The sequence below is a fragment of the Polistes dominula genome, unplaced genomic scaffold (genome assembly GCF_049000335.1).
Source record: "Polistes dominula isolate Pdom_NZ unplaced genomic scaffold, Pdom_raw_medaka contig_37, whole genome shotgun sequence".
Lineage (NCBI taxonomy): Eukaryota > Metazoa > Arthropoda > Insecta > Hymenoptera > Vespidae > Polistes > Polistes dominula.
In genome coordinates, this window is record NW_028301169.1 from 2646428 (window position 1) to 2665172 (window position 18745).

General features: G+C 28.3%; 1 protein-coding gene across 5 annotated transcripts in view; it reads left to right on the forward strand.

Annotated features, from left to right (window-relative positions):
• Nucleotides 1-18745, forward strand: part of fra (neogenin protein frazzled) — a 91958-nt gene that overhangs the window by 26723 nt on the left and 46490 nt on the right. For all 5 annotated transcript variants that reach the window (XM_089179162.1, XM_089179160.1, XM_089179161.1 and 2 more), the window contains exons 8-27: nucleotides 31-190; nucleotides 405-520; nucleotides 961-1366; nucleotides 1472-1619; nucleotides 1821-1949; nucleotides 2056-2262; nucleotides 2341-2632; nucleotides 2740-2898; nucleotides 3126-3331; nucleotides 3421-3576; nucleotides 3667-3829; nucleotides 3908-4102; nucleotides 4586-4624; nucleotides 4947-5079; nucleotides 5164-5396; nucleotides 5691-5795; nucleotides 5964-6175; nucleotides 6258-6468; nucleotides 6544-6683; nucleotides 6772-12077. In XM_089179162.1, the coding sequence (XP_089035288.1) occupies nucleotides 31-190; nucleotides 405-520; nucleotides 961-1366; nucleotides 1472-1619; nucleotides 1821-1949; nucleotides 2056-2262; nucleotides 2341-2632; nucleotides 2740-2898; nucleotides 3126-3331; nucleotides 3421-3576; nucleotides 3667-3829; nucleotides 3908-4102; nucleotides 4586-4624; nucleotides 4947-5079; nucleotides 5164-5396; nucleotides 5691-5795; nucleotides 5964-6175; nucleotides 6258-6468; nucleotides 6544-6683; nucleotides 6772-6870 (3509 nt within the window). In that variant the 3' untranslated portion in view covers nucleotides 6871-12077. The remainder of the gene's footprint in view (nucleotides 1-30; nucleotides 191-404; nucleotides 521-960; nucleotides 1367-1471; nucleotides 1620-1820; nucleotides 1950-2055; nucleotides 2263-2340; nucleotides 2633-2739; nucleotides 2899-3125; nucleotides 3332-3420; nucleotides 3577-3666; nucleotides 3830-3907; nucleotides 4103-4585; nucleotides 4625-4946; nucleotides 5080-5163; nucleotides 5397-5690; nucleotides 5796-5963; nucleotides 6176-6257; nucleotides 6469-6543; nucleotides 6684-6771; nucleotides 12078-18745) is intronic.

The window sequence follows — 18745 nt, forward strand, 5'->3', positions numbered from 1 at the left end:
TTCTTTAACTTTATTATTAATACAATTTAGTTCCGCCAACGTTTATTAAGAAACCGGAAGACAAGGTTGCCAGTGAAAGTCAAGATTTAGAATTTGAATGTCTAATTTATGGAAAACCAGAACCAAAAGTTACCTGGTTGAAAAACGGTGAACGCATTACCGTTAACGAATATTGGCAGATAATTAATGGGTATGGATCAAAGATTATATACAGAGTGGGTCAAAAGTTCATATACAATTATAATCAAAATCAAATTGTATAATTATATACTAGTAATAAACTAGATAAAATAATTGATTTTGAAAATCACTTAGAAATTTTTGGCCCATTATGTATGAATTACGAAAGTATAAATATTTGTAAACAATGTATAATATTAATTTACTATTGATACGAATTACAGTAACAATCTTAGAATCAATGGCCTTCTTGCTATAGACGCTGGAATATTTCAGTGTATAGGAGTAAATCCTGCTGGTAGTGTCCAAGCATCGGCAAGACTTACCATTAATCAACCTAGTGAGTTTTCATCCTTTTTTTCTTCATATAAAAGTCAAATAATATTTTTCCCTATTTCTATATATACACACGTATTATTTATTTATAAATATAAATTTTATATTTGATAAATTAGTTTATAATTTGTTCATTATAAATAATTTTATATGCACGTACACGTATACAGAATTTACATAAAGTTGCAATGACAAATTACCATTGAACGTGTGTCACATCACACTTTATTTAAATTCTGTATATACACTTGCACATACACACATAAATATGATTTATTTAATTTCTTTAAATTAAAATCATTTTCTCTTTTTATTTATGAATTTAATTTTATCTTATTATTTTTTCTTTTCTTTTATTTTTCTTTTTTTTCTCTTTCTCTTTCACCCCAAAACAACTTTGTTTTCCTTTTTAACTGTGCTGCATGCTAACCGTACGTACAAAAGAAAAAACAATTCCTCAAAAAGCAACGACTCCAAAGTCCATTCCAAAAAAAAAATTACTCTATCGTCCTCTGTATAATAAAACATGGCAGCATCCCAGTACGCTATTAGGTCATACATTATCAGCATTTACACCAAATCCTCCATTATCGATCAGTCCTTCCGATGATCCAGCCGATCTTCCAGGATTAGTCAAATATCCTAGCTCCCTTTACGATCCAAATACCCATTTTGTAGATGATACAGAAAGCATGGAATCGATCGAAGGCAGCGTACCATCGGCTCCTAGAAATTTAAGCTTCATCATCGTTACTGCAAGATTCGTTACGTTACGTTGGCAAGAACCCGAAAATACCAACGGCGATATACTAAGTTATTATATTTATTACAAACAGGAAGGTGTACAAAGGTAATTTTTCATAAATTCTATAATTATAAACATTTTTATTGAATAATTATTTATCATTTCAATTTAAATTAAAATGCATAATATTATTTTATTAAATATTGATAGAGAACGCAGTATCAACACTCAACAAAAATTAGAAGCAATGATATCAGGCTTACAACCGAGTATGACTTATCAGTTTCGAGTAGTTGCTCAAAATTCGAGAGGAGTTGGTGCTTCGAGTGAAGTATTACTAGTAACCACTCAATCTGAGGTAATTTCATTTCTTATAATGGTGTATATTGTATACATAATTTAACACGTTCTACCGATGTCACATAATATTTCGTTGGTGTGAGGTTTACAAATGAATAACGAAAATTTTTATGTGGGATATATTCGACCCACGCGACATAGAAACGTATTAACCGTTCTCATACCGCGTATATAATTTCTATTGAATTTAATTTAACAGGCAAATGTCCCAGGACCACCGATAAATTTAGAAGGTCACGCTAATAGCGCTACAATCATTGTTTTATCGTGGGACGAACCGCAAGTTATTAATGGACGTATTTCTAAATATATTATCACATATACAGAGGTAATATAAATATATTACACATAATTAAAAAGAAATTGTTGTTGTTGTTTTTTCTTTTTATCTAATAGAAATGATTATAATATAATTTGTTGTTTTTATTTTGAAGGGAGATGTTGAGGAAAAAACACGTGAAACTACAAGTACAACGTACGAATTGGTAGATCTCGTGCCTTATACAGAATACAGTATTAGAATTCAAGCTGTCAATGAAAATGGTCCTGGTGCATACACTAGAGAAATTCTAGTACGAACACACAGTGCTCAACCTTCACAACCACCTCATAATGTTACATTAGAGGCAGCTAGTTCAACTGTATGCATTTTATATTAATTATTATAATGATGATGACAAAGTAATTCATAATTATATACATGTGTGTATATATTCTAGAGTATTATTGTAAGATGGGAACCACCGTTGGATGGTCAAAATGGGATTATTACCGGTTATAAAATTCGTTATCGTCGACAAGATCGCCGTTATACACCAAATTCAGTTACAACCGAAGGAAATCAACGTTTATACGTGATTACTGGCCTCGAAAAGCATGTCATATATCAAGTTCGAATGAGTGCCTTAAATGTTAATGGAACTGGACCTTGGACCGAATGGGTGACTATAGAAACATATGAGAAAGATCTAGACGAGACTAATGTACCGGGTGCTCCTAGTAACATTAGAAGTAATCATTTCATTTTGTTATTTATATTTGTTTTTTTTTTTTTTTTTTTTTTTTTTACAGAAACTTATCAATTTTAATACTTTATTATTTATATATTTTTTTTATAGCCAAACCTATGGCTGATTCTATATCAATTTGGTGGGGCCCACCGAAAGATCAGAGTATTAAAGTTAGAGGATACAGAATTGGTTGGGGTAAAGGATATCCTGATGTTGAAGATCAAGTTCTTGATGGAAAACAACGATTTTTTACTATCGAAAGTTTAGGTATATATTTTAGTTTGATCATTTTCATCCAATCGTTACACTCATATTTGAGATATAAACAAAGCATTGTATGAACAAATTATATTCTATATTTTCAACTTAGGCTAGTTTTTCATGTAGAACCATCTCCTATTCGCTTATACTACCAGGACATACTGTATATTTAAAAAAAAAATCCTAATATAATCTTTTTTTCTTACTATTGATTTATTATTTTGAAATATTAGAACCAACAACGGAATACGTTATTTCTATAAGAGCAACAAATGAAGCTGGTGAAGGGCAGCCATCATATGCCAACGTAAGAACTACAGAACGTTCTGTATCTGAATATATTGTGCCTTTAATACCACCAGTTGGTCTTAAAGCAATCGTTTTATCAGCTGCTACTGTTGTACTCTATTGGACTGATACAACTTTACCAAAAAGTCAAGTACGTTTAATTTATAATATACATGCACAATTTTTATTATATGATAAACCAATTATAACTCGCTCATTAAAATTTGTTATCATTTACAGTATGTAACAGATAATCGTTATTACGTCGTACGTTACACGTCTTATCACCATAGCAGCAATCCACGTTACAAGTATTTTAACGCTACCGATTTAAATTGTATGATAAATGATTTAAAACCTAATACACAATACGAATTCACTGTTAAGGTGATCAAGGTATTTAAATTGATCTTAGATCATTTTCACGAGAGTTAAAAAATAAAACAAATTTGTATATGTATTTGTCATTTAATCGTTTCTTTATAGGGAAAAAGAGAATCACCATGGAGTATGGTAGTATTAAATCAAACTCAGGAAGCTGCACCAGGTTCTCCACCGAGAGATTTAAGCGTTCATAGTGTTGAAGATCGACCAATTTCAGTTATTCTACGATGGCAACCACCGAAACAACCTAATGGCCCAATCACTGGTTAATATTTGTTATTTAATTATTAATTTGATAAATCGTATAATCGAAGATATTAATCAAATATTTTTTTGTTATTAGGATACCTCATTTCTTATTCTACGGATTACAATAAATGGGATCGTGATTGGTTATTCGCAGGTGTTGTTGGTGATAAAACTGAATTTCTGATCAGAATGTTACAACCAAGTACAACGTATTATTTCAAGATTAAGTCTCGTAACTCTAAAGGATATGGACCATTTTCGGCAACGGTTTCTTTTAAAACTCCACAAAGTAAGCTTTTAATATCCATTTGTTGGATCAAACGTTAGGTTGTTCGGATAGTTCGATTATTTGATATTTAAAATAAAATTGAAGTCAGTTAAAGCAAAAAATGTTGATTTTGATTTTTCATTTCTGATACAATTCTTAAAAAGGAAAACTATTTGAAAGATATCAAACATGAAAAACAGAATTACTTTCCGAACAACCCAATACCATCAATGGTCTATTTAAGGAAAATCATTTAATGTATTGTTAAGCATAAATCCGTGATATATAATTAACTGGGAAATGGTCTTGAACATAAGTATTTATATGTCGTATTTTAAGGTGATATTTAATTATTATCTTACAATTATATTTTCTTTTTCTTTTTGATTGATTTATAACTGTTATTATTATTTTATTTGTTTATTTATTTTTGTATTAGTATGTCATGTTGTTCGTACAAAGGCAATGCATTACTTATGGTGTTTTAAATTTGTTCCGTGCTAGGCAATGGCATTCATATCTATGATGAATTGCATGTTCGAGGTAAGATATTGTAATCTCTTCAATCTAGCTTCCTTTGCTCAATTTCTTTTTTTCTTGATGTTGCATGTTATTTAAATGTGATTTTTGATTGATACAGTTATTAATTTCGTTATTATTATTATTTCATTTTAATAAGTAGATATCTCGTGGAATAAATAATATCACAAATATTGATATATTAATTTAAATTAACGATGAGAACAATTTACTCCCATTATCGGAATTATTATTTATTATATTCATTGAAAACATATTTATTTCCCCATGTAGAAAATTAATGATAAATTGAATAGAAAATAAACGTATGAATATAATTTTACAGATGGCCGTGGTCTATCCAATATACTGATCTACATTATAGTAGGTTGTTCAGTCGTTCTTATTACCGGCATAGCAGTTGTCGTTGTTGTAATGTGCTGTAAACGAAATCCAGATTCACCGGATCGAAAAAAAGGGTAACATTCATTATCATTAATTATTATTAAATCATGCTGTAATGCTAATAATAATAACCCAATCGTTACATTTATCGTACACAGATACATGAAAGATGTGAATCCAAAAACTAATATTAAACCACCAGATTTATGGATTCATCATGATCAAATGGAACTCAAAGCTCTTGAAAAATCATCTATCAATGGTGAAGCATCTACCAGCGGTGTTGCTAGTAATACTTTGCCAAGATCAGGAAATCAAGAATATACTCAAGATAATGTGCATGGAAATTCCAGCTCGTTGGATAAACGCACATATGTACCCAGTTATATGGGTGAGTTTAGATAGAATCAAAAATATATAGGAAATTGCAACAGATTGTAGCACACTGTCCAAACAAATACATTTTATACTATGTGTTGTTTAAATTATACACATAAATTGGACGGGTACAATATGATTTTAACATAAAATACGCGATTTTGTATAACATTTTTTTGTTTATATTAAGTATTTATATCTTTGCTTATTTGTTTTATTTTAAAGCTATAACACACACGCAGTATGTTTGTTTTTTATGGTTATTCTGATTTTGCCATTTGGTTTTGTTTCATTTAATCGATGTTAGGTAACACTGACGAGAAGTGCTCTACCCTGAGCAGACAGCACAGTCGGGGAAGCCACAAACCTAAACTCATAACACTTCCTGTCGACAGTGCACCCGTACATCAGCGTAAGTAGCTTCTCAGCTACACCTCTCTACATACATCTCCATGAAAATTCTTTTAGAACATTTGTGAAACTTACCTCTTTTCTAGTGTCATATCTTCCTTATTTTTTTTTTACCAATAGGTCTTTCATTTATCTTATTATGGACAGTGATCCTCTAATTTTTTTCCAGCTATAGCAACTGCAACGCCGATTGTCAATAGCAGTTTGTCACAACCAACAATTCACAGTACGTGTACGGATGCTCCGTCTGTGAGACAAAATTATCCACGTACCGTGGCACAATACAGTTTAAGTCGAGCGCACATAACGTTAGAACCAACACCAGAATCTAGTCCAGATTCTTGTAACCTGCCAAGTTCATACGAACCTCTACAAAGTCAAGTAAGAGAAATTTTCATGAAGAAAATTTCATATTTTTAGAATAATCTATTATATTATTATGCAATGAGAAATATTTGTTTAGTTACCGTATAGCCAAAGTGGACAGTCATACAGTGGAAGTAGTCAGTATGCTTCCAGTCACTATGGTAGTGGTAGCCAACCTACTAGTAGTGCTACAGCGTTAGATAGTAGTACTAGTAAAAGACTTCAAGGACATCCTTTGAAAAGCTTTAGTGTACCAGCACCTCCTCCACAATCTGCACCTTCTACCCCAGCACAGCAGAAACACGGAGGTTGGTTTTAGAGTATGAATTAATATTTATCTTTATCTATAAACATTTTAAAAATATATTTTATTATATGTGTAGTGTCGCAAGTAACGGTAAGACCAACAATATCTGGTAGTCCATACAAAAAGCCTCAAGGCTCTACGTCGCAATTAGCAAAGAATCGATTAGCTTCGGTTTCAAATCCAACGCATACTTCAGAAGAAGTTGAACGATTGAAGGTAAAATTAAAAATAATCATTTAATTGTATTCTTCAACGTATTCATATTGTTTATTGTATTTTTGTTTTTAATTGTTTATGTTTACAGCCTTCATATAGCACAGAAGAATTGAATCAAGAGATGGCCAATTTAGAGGGTCTAATGAAAGATCTAAACGCGATAACAGCATCTGAATTTGAATGCTAAGTAATAGCAGGTTCCTAAATTTTGTGTGCCATCTCCTAATTGGATAAACAATATGATGTGACAACGCATTATCAATGTTAGTACTCGAGAGGTCAATTTACAATGATGATTGCGTTTACATTGTGACTTTATATATCGGAGGATTTCTCTTGTGTATTTAATTTATTTTTTATTTTATTTTTTTTAATAATTTCCTTAGTATGCATACATACATACATGAATATGCATACGGTGTATAATTGACGAACGTCGATGAACGACGTGAATAACACAGTTGCTTAATTGGGCAATTAATATGCTTATCTCAATGATAAGTTATACGAATTATTAAATAATTATTTTCCTAGTCGACAATTTTTGTTGTCTCTCCTGTACTAGCATTGTTTTATTTTTTTTTGTTTTTGTTTATTCATTTTATCTTCCCTTATTTTATTTTTGAGTTTAAACTCGAAGTTCGTACTTGCCAATGTATTTCAACACTGTCGTGCAGTGCATTTATTAAGGACGTAAGCATTTCAGTGTTGTGTGTTATAATTATTAAAGTGCCCACGTGAATATCTACGAACGATTCAATGAATTCGAGGAAGGGTAGGGTAGAGGAAGAAGGAGTTTGGTAACCTTTAGAGAATTCTATCTCGTGCTCGTGCGGAGAAAAGGACGTAGCATATTTATATATATATATAGAGTAATATAAATAATTGGAACCTTATTAATGTAAGGATTCTTATTTGTTTATAAGACACATGAAAGTTAAAGTACAATAATTCAATTGAAATCGTATGGTGGGGATATGAAGAGAAACGAGAGGTTTAAGCGTTCAAATTGAGATTGATATTAATCTTTTTGTAATTCTTTTTTAATACAAACAATAGTCTTACTTAAAAAATGAAAAGAAAAGAAGAATAAAAGACACAAAAGAGAGGAAAGAAAGAACAAACATAAATGTTATAAATGAACGGACATCTTTTTTTTTTGTAATAATTACTAAACTGCCATAAAAAAACTCTCATTCTTGCAACGACACAGTACGCATAAATGCGCTGATCTATTTTGGATCGTATAAATTTAACAAAGTGTAAGATGAAAATGAAGATATTTTTTCATTTTGCTATCCAACTGCCGCCTAATCTCGCTCGCATTTGCTAAAATTTACATACAGTTTTTTACTCGATCGTAGTAATAAAAAGCACGCATATTTTTTCTTTTGCGTGTGCTGCGATAGAAAATGCACAATAAAAAGAAGAAAGGAAGTTCGTATTATCTAAGAGCTCAGATTTTTAGATTAAAAAACATTGAGCTGGCGATTGTAAAAGTGTTCTAAGTTATTAGAGATAATAAAAAAAATATATATATATATATATATTTTCTTTCTCTCTTCACGCGTCGTTCTTCAAATTTTTTGAATGTAATTAAGAATAAAAATACATACATTTATTATATATATATATATGTTTATTATAATAGTTTTGAAAAATTTGTCATAATAAACAAAAACAATTGTATAATAATTCAATGAATAATTTTTGATTCAAGATGAAACATCTTATGACTTAAAAAACTTTCATAATCATTCTGGCTCAAATATTACTGTATAAATGATAAACGTATTATATAAATACTTGCGTATTCTCTCTCCCATTGATAAATCATTGATTTATACATTTTATAAAAATGTCATACATATATAGCATACATTTGAAACTTCTTATTCATGATCTCAACAATTTCATACTTGATATCAATGGCAGCTCATTATAGTTTATTACCAACATTTAACCGTTTTGAGTATCATGGGACTTAACAAACATCCAGTTGAAAAATATTAAATAGTTCGATAACATTTTGTTATATCACAAGAAAATATGTAAACTGGAAGTGCAGTTACTACTTCATGCACTAACATTTTTATACAATGAATAAAAGAAATGTGACCTTGTTGTATGGTCTGATGCTCAAATGGTTAAAAACAAAAATATTATTTATGTTCTTCTTAACATTGCATTCTTTAGATAATAGAAAAAAAAGAATTTAATATCACGATCTCATTGGGGGATAAGTTATTTTAGAATTATGATATTCACATAAGCTATAAGAGAACCTAAATGATTTTCACGAGATCAAATATATATATATATTGTCAAGTTTATGTATGATTAATTTAATCTCTTGTTCAAATCAGATGATGTAATTTCTCTTTTTCTTCTAATCGATCAGTGAACAAAAATTCAATAAGTTCTTTTATTTTTTTTATGGGATGACCTTGTTCCAAAGTATTAACACAACAGAATTGTTATCGAAAAAAGGAATATAAACATTCGATGTACTTTGTTCCACAGAGATTTTATTAATATTATAAAAACGAGAGATGATAAACGCACGCGAATTGGTAATTAATATTATTTTTGTTTGTTCTTTTAATTTTTCTTTTTTTTTTTTTTTTTTTTGTAACATCCTGTTTTTCATTCTGATTTTCTATTACGCATTTTCTCATATCCATAAAGCTTATATAATATTTGTCAAATTTAATCAATGTCGAGAATCGTTGAGATACATATTTCAATATAAGATAAAAAGATATCCATCTTATAGATCTTCAGAGATTTATTCATACATATTCTTTGAGATACATTAGGATATTGATCATCATCAATCCCCCCCCCTCACTTCCAATGACCTAAGGATTTGCTTGATAAAAAATAATAGCGTAAAATAAAGTCGAAGTTAACAATTTTTTTTGAAAGGAAGCAAAAAAGAAGAAATTTTTGAGAGTGCAGGGTAGTAAAATAATTACAATAATCAATAATCAATAATAATAATAATAATATAATAATAATAGTAATGATAATAAATAATAACGAACTCATAATACAGCGAAATAAAGACGCTTTTAGAAATTTCGAATTTATCTACGTCCAACTTTTGTATGCACTTTTGTATTTTCTTAAATACACACGAGAAAAGAGAGAGAAATATTGTACAAAAAAAAAAAAAAAAAAAGAAAAGAAATGAAAGCAAGAAAGAGAATAGAACAAAAATGAAATGAAAGAAAGATGATGATGATGAAGAAGAAGAAGAAGTCATAATGACGCGTACGAAAATATTCCCGATGTAGGATAACAAAAAAGAAATATGAGACATAATAATGAAGAAATTTCAATAAACGAAATGTCTAATCCCTTGAAAGTTATACACAACTAAAAAGGACAACTCTTTTAATAAGAGACTTTTTAATTGAACTTCTTATCGTATATACGTGCGATCGTAAAAATAAAAAAAGAAAATAAAAAAAACAATGACAATTTTGCCGCCTAATTGTAAGTACATAAGCACATCAATATTACTTAATTAAAAAGAAGTATTTATACTGTAACGCGTATGCGATATTATATTAATTATTGCCACTATTTGCAAATTTGCAAATTATATTTTAAACTAACTATGTTATTAATTTAAGTTTCGTTATGTTCGATCGTGATCAATTTGCTTCAATATTATATATATACATATATATGTGTATATACATATATGTTACATATACCATATACATTTGAAACTTCTTATTCATGATCTCAAAACTTCATACTCAATAATATAGTAAATGGCAGCTCACAGATTTTTCATCGTTGCATTTAACCGTTTTGAGTATCATGTTATTTTTTACATATATATATGTGTAAAAAAAAAAAAATAGGAAATCAATAACAACGTGAAAAAAAAATACGGGCAAAAAAATTCGATCGTAAAGGCTTTACATTTTCAAAGATATTTCTACCATAAAGGACGATTATATATTTATCTCTCTCTCTATATATATATATACGTATATACATATATATTTCTTTTTCTTGTTTAAGTTTCCACGAGAGTGGCTAATGTCTCATTTTTCTTTTTTCAAATAGATTTTCAAATTGTTTGAAGATAGAGCGATTAAAAGTGCTTTTACGGTCGATAACGAGCGAAATATGTGCGTAAGCTATATATCGATAAAGAGAATGACTTGTACATTAAGTATACATACATGCATACATACGTATATACATCTACTACATGCATACATACATATATATAAATATTATATATGAAAATTGTAACTATTGAGTCGTGTTAAAAGAAAAAAAAAGTAAAGCATTATTAAATGCAGGGCCTATTGAAGGCCTTTGAAAATATTTTACCACAAAAGTATAATTAGTATAGTTTTATATATATGTATACATATATATACAAAATATATATATATACATATATATTTATTTCATATATATATATATATATATTTAAATAATAATAATAATATTATTTATTGATTCTTTCACGTGTAATAAGTTAATTTCATCGAATCTGATTGTAAGCGAATATATTTGTGAAATAGTTAGGAATAGGTCGCTCTATCCTTCGCCATTTTAATTCGTAATTATTATTGTATTTTATGTTTTTAACGATAGATTTAACGATACATAGTATTTCACGTCGTTTTATGTTAATCAAGATGAATTGTATTGTATTTTATTTTATTTTATTTTATTTTTATTTTATTTCGTTTATATGAATGTACATACATACGTTGGTAAGGGGCATTGCCACTTCATAAGGTAATTAAGTATTTATATATATATATATATATTATATATATATATTATATATATATAATATAGCTATTATTAAATATAATTATTATATTTGTACGATATATCTTAAGACAACCACCCCTAATGAAAACATTCATAACAAGTGTGTGATAATATTTGTAAAACTTGATACCCAATAAATAATCTTATGTTCTTTATAAAAAAAAAAGGAGAAAGACAGAGGGAAATATGAAAAAAACAAACAGAAAAATAACAAACCTCACATTTTCGTAATATTAATTTGTTAAAGTTAATAAATAGTAGTGAAAATCGTGCGTAATAAAACTATCGTCGAAAACGATGATGACAAATCGTGAAGAAATTTGAATTTTCCCGCAATTCTGAGAAGAGCGCTAGAGGTAGCGCCATCATCGCCACTGTTGTCTTCAGCGCCGTCTCAGGACATCTGACTTATCACTCGAGCGCATTTAACAATAGATAGAGCCACGAGTAGGTAGTGTGTGTTTAAAAAGGGGAAGAAAAAAAACAAAAAATCGCAAAGGACAACAATATACATGGCCGGGAGTGCGGTGAAAATCGGTGAAATGGTGGAGTTGTGGTGTGGGTATATTTAGAAATCGGGTGAGTACTCTTTTTTAACAATAGAAAAATCATTTCATAGTTATGACAATTAATTGACATTTTTAACGCGGGTTAAATACGTCATCGTTATTGTTGTCTTGAATCGAATAACCGATTGTTTTTTTTTTTTTATATTCCTACCTTACGTTTCTTCGATTATATTCCATAAAATTAAAGAACGAAATCATAGAAAGAAAGAGATGATAAATAGATTAGAAAAGAGAGAAAGAAATACTTTACGGAGTCCACTAGGTGTCTCTCTTAAGAATTTTATGTAAATCTTTCGTTGGACGAAAAATTCGAAGAAGGTGCGCGAGTTATGTGTATGATACGTTTAAACGATGCCTTGGGTATCATTATGGCGATCAAAATATTCCATATATACGCATATATGTTGTATATTAAATTTCTTTGTTTCCATCTTTAAAAAAATTATTAACTATCGATCATAACCTAAAAGAACACGGCGCGTGAATTCACGAATTTATTTGTCTTATAACACGCGTCGATCGTGTGTGACAGATACATAATAAATATGTCATACATGTATATATACACACATATGCACTTATGTAAATAAATGTATATATAGTATATATATGTATAAGTAAAGTGTATATGTACATATATATAATAATGTCTTATATATATATTACATTCAATGTTTTTTTATTAAAGAATACATATATACACATATAACATATATATATATTTGTGTGTGTGTATATATATAAAAAAAAATATACGGTCAACGTGCTTTCTTTCTCTTTCTCTTTCTCTCTTGCGAGCATTAAGTTAGTAGATTTGATTTTATCCCTCGAAAATCTACGTCCGATGGCCACACGTTCAACTTTTAATTCGTCTCTATTCTCGACTAAAGAGAAAACGAGCAATGGACGCTAGTAATATTTATAGGTGCCCGTATTTTCGATGCTTTCGTGCTTCGTTACGTGCCGCGGATTTACATCTTATTTCCGCTTGGATTACTTTGAATACCTATTTGCGCTCGTTCTTCTTTTTTGTCTTTAGTTTTTTTTTTTTTGGTTTTATTTTTTAATTAATTTTTTTCTTCTTCTTCTTTTTATTTATAGTCATATTTTATTTACGCCAGTTGTGTGAGAAATTTAAAGAAATTTATTTAAATATATGATTATATTATACGTATATATATATATATTCCTAAACGCGGTTTAGCATTTTCGATAGGTAATTAATACGATAAATTATTTATTATATTCTTTTTGTATTTTTTCTTTTATTCGTTTTTTTTTGTTTTTTTTTGTTTTTTTTTTTTGTTTTTTACTTCTGTTACGTATCTTATATTATTTAAAACGATCGTGAGGTATATACATTTTAGAATAGTTAGCCGGGTAATTGAAACATTTGGATTTAATCGATAAATGAAATTACACATGATATTGTTATACACACGATATATTTTATAATATAAATAATTTCTATATATGTTAATTTAAATGACGAAGTTTTTTAAAAATTTTCTTTAATTTATTGATTTATTCAATTCTTTCGTATAATTATCGACACAATTATATTAATACAAAAAAAAAAAAGCAACTGAAAGAAAAAGGGAGAGGCTAAATTAAAATATTAATTAATTAATTTATTATTTGTCGTATTTTCATAACCTTGAAATGTTGAAACCAATTGACCTTTTGAAAATCGTCTAATTTTAGCTAAAAAACATCGTAGGAAAGGATTTGCGTGTTGCTTATCGAAGATTTTATCCGATCAAAGATTTGACGGGAACCATTTTGGAATTGTGGCATTGTCCACCATATTGAATCGATTAATTTTCCGAAATTAGGATTGTCACGAATGATTTCGAGATACTTATATAAATCCGTATACGAATAAGATAATTTTTTTCTATCTAATTCTCGTTATAGTTTCAACCTTTTTATCAGAAAGAAACAAGAATAAAATTTTTTTTCATTCATCGATCGTATAAATACGTTTCCTCTCATCTTTTATAAAATCGCGAAGATACACTATCTAGATATTTCACTTCAATTTATTATTAGACGAAAGAAGTCACAGCTGCTTAAGTTAACTTCAAACTTGTCCTTGTGGATTCATAATTATTTCCTTTAACTTATATAACTTAAAAATATTATTATAATTTATTATATTTCAAACGATTATTTTTTAGGTTAGATTTTACAAATACAATAATGTGTTTTTTTATTTGTTTGTATTCTTAAATTTTAAATTATATTTTAATAATATTAAATATTAAATTAAACATTTAAAAAATTAAATATCAAAATTAAATTATAAATTAAATTAAAAATTAAATTAATAATTATGCTCATACTACGTGAATCATAATAAATAAATAAAACAATAGGTAGGAGAACAAATCCATATTAATCATTCAAATTTATTATTATTATTAGTATTACAAATATATATATATATATATATATATATAAAACTGTCTTAATAATATCCGAATAAAATTCAATTAAAAATCTTGTATAAATAATATGTAAACGTGATTGCGCGCGCGCGCGCGCGTGTGTGTATGTGTGCATGCACTTTTTTTTCTTTTTTATTTCTTTTTAAAAAAAATGTCCAATAGAAATTGGAGAATCGAAAAAAGAAAGAAGAAAATATGTACTAGGGAAAGTAGTTTGATTGTCTTCTCGATCGATACGAGTTTTCGAAGGAAGGAACGCATATCCAACCCCTCATCCTCCTCCCCTTCCTCTTCCTCTTGTCCCCCCTTCTATCTTCATCTCTTTCTTATTCACTTTGTCATCCGACTTTTTAGATGTTCTCTACCCTCAAGCCCGAATTTTCACGACGGCTTTTACCATCCTCTTTTCCTCTTCCTTCTCTCTCTCTCTCTCTCTTTCTCTTTCTCTTTCTTTCTTTACCTATCCCTCGTCCTACTTCCCTCCTCTCCGCCATGATTCAGCCTCTATTGATTGCTCTACCGCACTACTGCCCTACTTTTATGGTTCAGCCTCGTCCTCCTCACCACCACCACCACAACCACCCCCTTTTCACCTCCTCTCTCGTTCTCTCTCTCTCTCCCTCTCTCTCATTCTCGTATTCTCCTCTTTCTCACTCACTCTCATTCTATGTCTCTCTCTTTCTCTCTCTCTCTCTCTCTCCCTCTCTCTCATTCTCGTACTCTCCCTCTTTCTCACTCACTCTCATTCTATGTCTCTCTCTTCCTCTCACTCTCTCTCTCTCTCTCTCTCTCTCTCACTCTTGTTCTATATCTCTCTCTTTCTCTCTCTTTAGTTATACTACTACCCTCTCTACTTCCATTTACCACCCCTTTTTCTTCTTCAGGAGCATAGACGCGCAGGAGTCGCAGAGAGGATAAACTCTCTATCTTTTTTTTTTTTCTGTCTTTTTCTCTCTCTCTCTTGTTCTTAATATAACAAAATGAGAGAGAGAGAGAGAGAGAGAGAGAGAGAGGGTGTGTGTATGTGTGTGATATTTTCTTTCAGGTATCATCTCGCAGAAATGCAAAGCCAAGTGTTAGTATCTTGGTTATCATCACAGGAGTATTCTCCCCCGTTGATTCTTCAAATTTCCCTAGTTTCAATTTCCTAGGGACTATTTATCTTTGCTTACCCTATAGTAATCACATTTACATAGCGCTCGTTTGAATTTTGTTTCTTTGGGATCTTGTTAATAAATTTTATCGTATTTTTATCAATTTTATTTTATACTCTTCTTAGTTTGTTTGTTTGTTTTTTTTGTTAATGTAATATTATATCAACATTGTTAATTATATGTATAAAAATTAATATTAATTTTTATTTATTTTAATATATTATATTATAAAAATATATTTAACATATTATATTGCAAAAATAATATGTTTATATAGGTTAGGTTAGGTTAGGTTAGGTTTACCGGAAAGTTTTGTCATATCACTTGAATTGATTATTATATTATTTATTTTAATTGATTATTAATTATCATCATTATTTGTAACTTTTTATATCACAGCATGATGACAATTTTTATATTGCATTTTTAAAAGAATGTTCTTAAAAAAGTCCCTAGAGACTAAAAATTGAACCGGTGTGTTTGTCAAAAAGCTTTTTGGTAGATCTAATATATTATTTATATTTATAAAATATTATCGTATGATTTTATTTAGCCAAATTATTTTATATGATTTCAAGGAAGAGGAAGAATATTATTTGAAACTTTTCCATTTATAGTTATAATTCCTTATTTTATCCGATCAAATATTTTCACGACCCTGAATACAGATTATGTACTATGTTTTCTTTTTACCTATATATATATATATATTTATTATAAACTCACAGATATATACTATACATGTAATATTGTCAAAACTATTAGTTTGGAATTAACCCTAGTAGCACAAAATATTGAAAAATATTAAATACATGTGTATTTAATATTAAAAAGGCATTAAATCTTTTTTTAATATTAAATATACATGTATTCAATATTTTTCAATATTTTGTGCTATTAGGGAATTTTCGATCGATCGATCAACTTTCGAGAATATTTGTTGTTAAATTTATTAGAAATTTTTTGGTTACACTCAAATATATTGTACTTGACACATAAATCATATTTTGTGAAAAACTCTCCTTTTTTATTTTGTTAGAGAAATTTGTACAAAATTGCGAATAAATGAAAATAATGTGAATGAAATAAGAAATTTTATTATTCAAACATTTTGATTAACAATAAATGATAGAACATCAATAATTACGTATAGATTTTTTGTTCGTGAATTTAATTAAAAAATAAGAATAGAAAGAACGAATATTAAATTAAATTTTTTTAAACGATAACTAGAAATATGTCAGTCATTTCAAATCATTTATGTCGTAATTTTAAAAAAAATATATATTTTTAACCGATAGAACTCGACACACACGTTTACGCGTCTTTTACTTTTTTGATTGAATTTCGTATTTTTGTTTAGTTTTCAATTTTATATCATAGTTAAATCTCACGAATAAAATATACATGTATATGTATATATATATATACACCTGTATTCAATATTATTTCATAAAACTTGTTTGTATTTTACTCCTTTATTTTTTTTCCTTTCATTTTCTTATTTTTTTTTCTTTTTATAATTGTTTTTATTTTATTGTATTACTCGTTTCTATTTTATATTTTATTTTTCTTCATCTCGATGACAATATTATCGAATTTCTCGAGAGTATTGATATATCGATTAGTTTGTAGGATGATCGAATTTTGCGGTTAAACGAAAGGGAATTCGAACCTGTGTTATTTCTCCTAAACATAGTGTGAGAGAAAGAGAAATAGAGAAATAGAGAGAGAGAGAGAGAGATAGAATATGAGAGTGAAAATGAGAGAATACACATAGGGAGAAATGCAAACTTGATCGTAAATCGCACGGCACCCTTCCTAACTACAACCATAAATCGCTAGTAACATTATGCTGTCGCTTGGTTCGTGTCTATTACTATACAACCATAGAACTAGAGAACTAGAGAAATAGAGAAAGATATAGTGAGTGAGTGAGTGAGTGAGTATGTCAATGTATGTTTAAAGAAAGAAAACGTGTATCATTCCTTCTCTTAGCTTCTTACATGTTTTGTTTGTATGCATGTATATGTATGTATATGTATGTATATGAATATGTGTGTATGTTTCATACTTACATCTGGTTTCTTACATTACTTGTATAGGTGTTAGTATGTCGTTCTTGAGTCTAGTTTCTTACATTATGTCTGTACGTATGTATGTATGTAGGCATTTAGATATACACAGGTATGCGTGTTTCTGTGTGTGTGTGTGTGTGTTGGTTCAAGTTGCGTGCACAGGATCAAGGCTATAGTATGCAGGTGTGTTATTTTTGAATATCACCCTGCTATAGTACTTTCACTGGAGCAAGGATTTCTTTTTCCCTTTTAACGTCGTAAACTCGCATACCGTCGTCTTGTGATATTTATACTATTTTTCCTTTCCACCTATATGCTTATAGTATTTGTATTATTATTATTATTATTATTATTATATTGTAAGTATGTTATACATATATTTTTTGTATATGTTTTGTAATTATATATATATAATAATAATAATAATATATAAATACAGAATTACGTAAATACAAATTATATAATTTGATACAAAAGAGATACAAAAATTTAATAAAATAAATTATATATATATATAATTATAATTATTATAATATATTTATGTAATTATATTTATATTATTTTATTGAATATTTTTTATATTTTTATCCAATATAATTTTATTTAAGTATAATTAATTATAATATATTAAATTAGTAAAATAAATTATATATATATTTAATTATATAATTATTATAATATATTTTTATATAATTATTTTTTATTATTTTTTATATAATTACATATATATATACATACATATATATATATGTATTTATATCGTTCCCCGTTTTTTTCTGTAATGATTAGGATCATATATTCTGGAACTAGTTGGTTTTAAATTACTTCAGTTGATTTCTCAGTGAGAAGTTCGATGTTCGTGCCAAGTTCGGCCTTTCACGGGCACCAATTCTACCTTGGCCTTATCCTATCTACTACTAATTCCCAGGATCACGATTATTTTTTATTATATATATATTATATATATATTTTATTATATATATATATATATATATA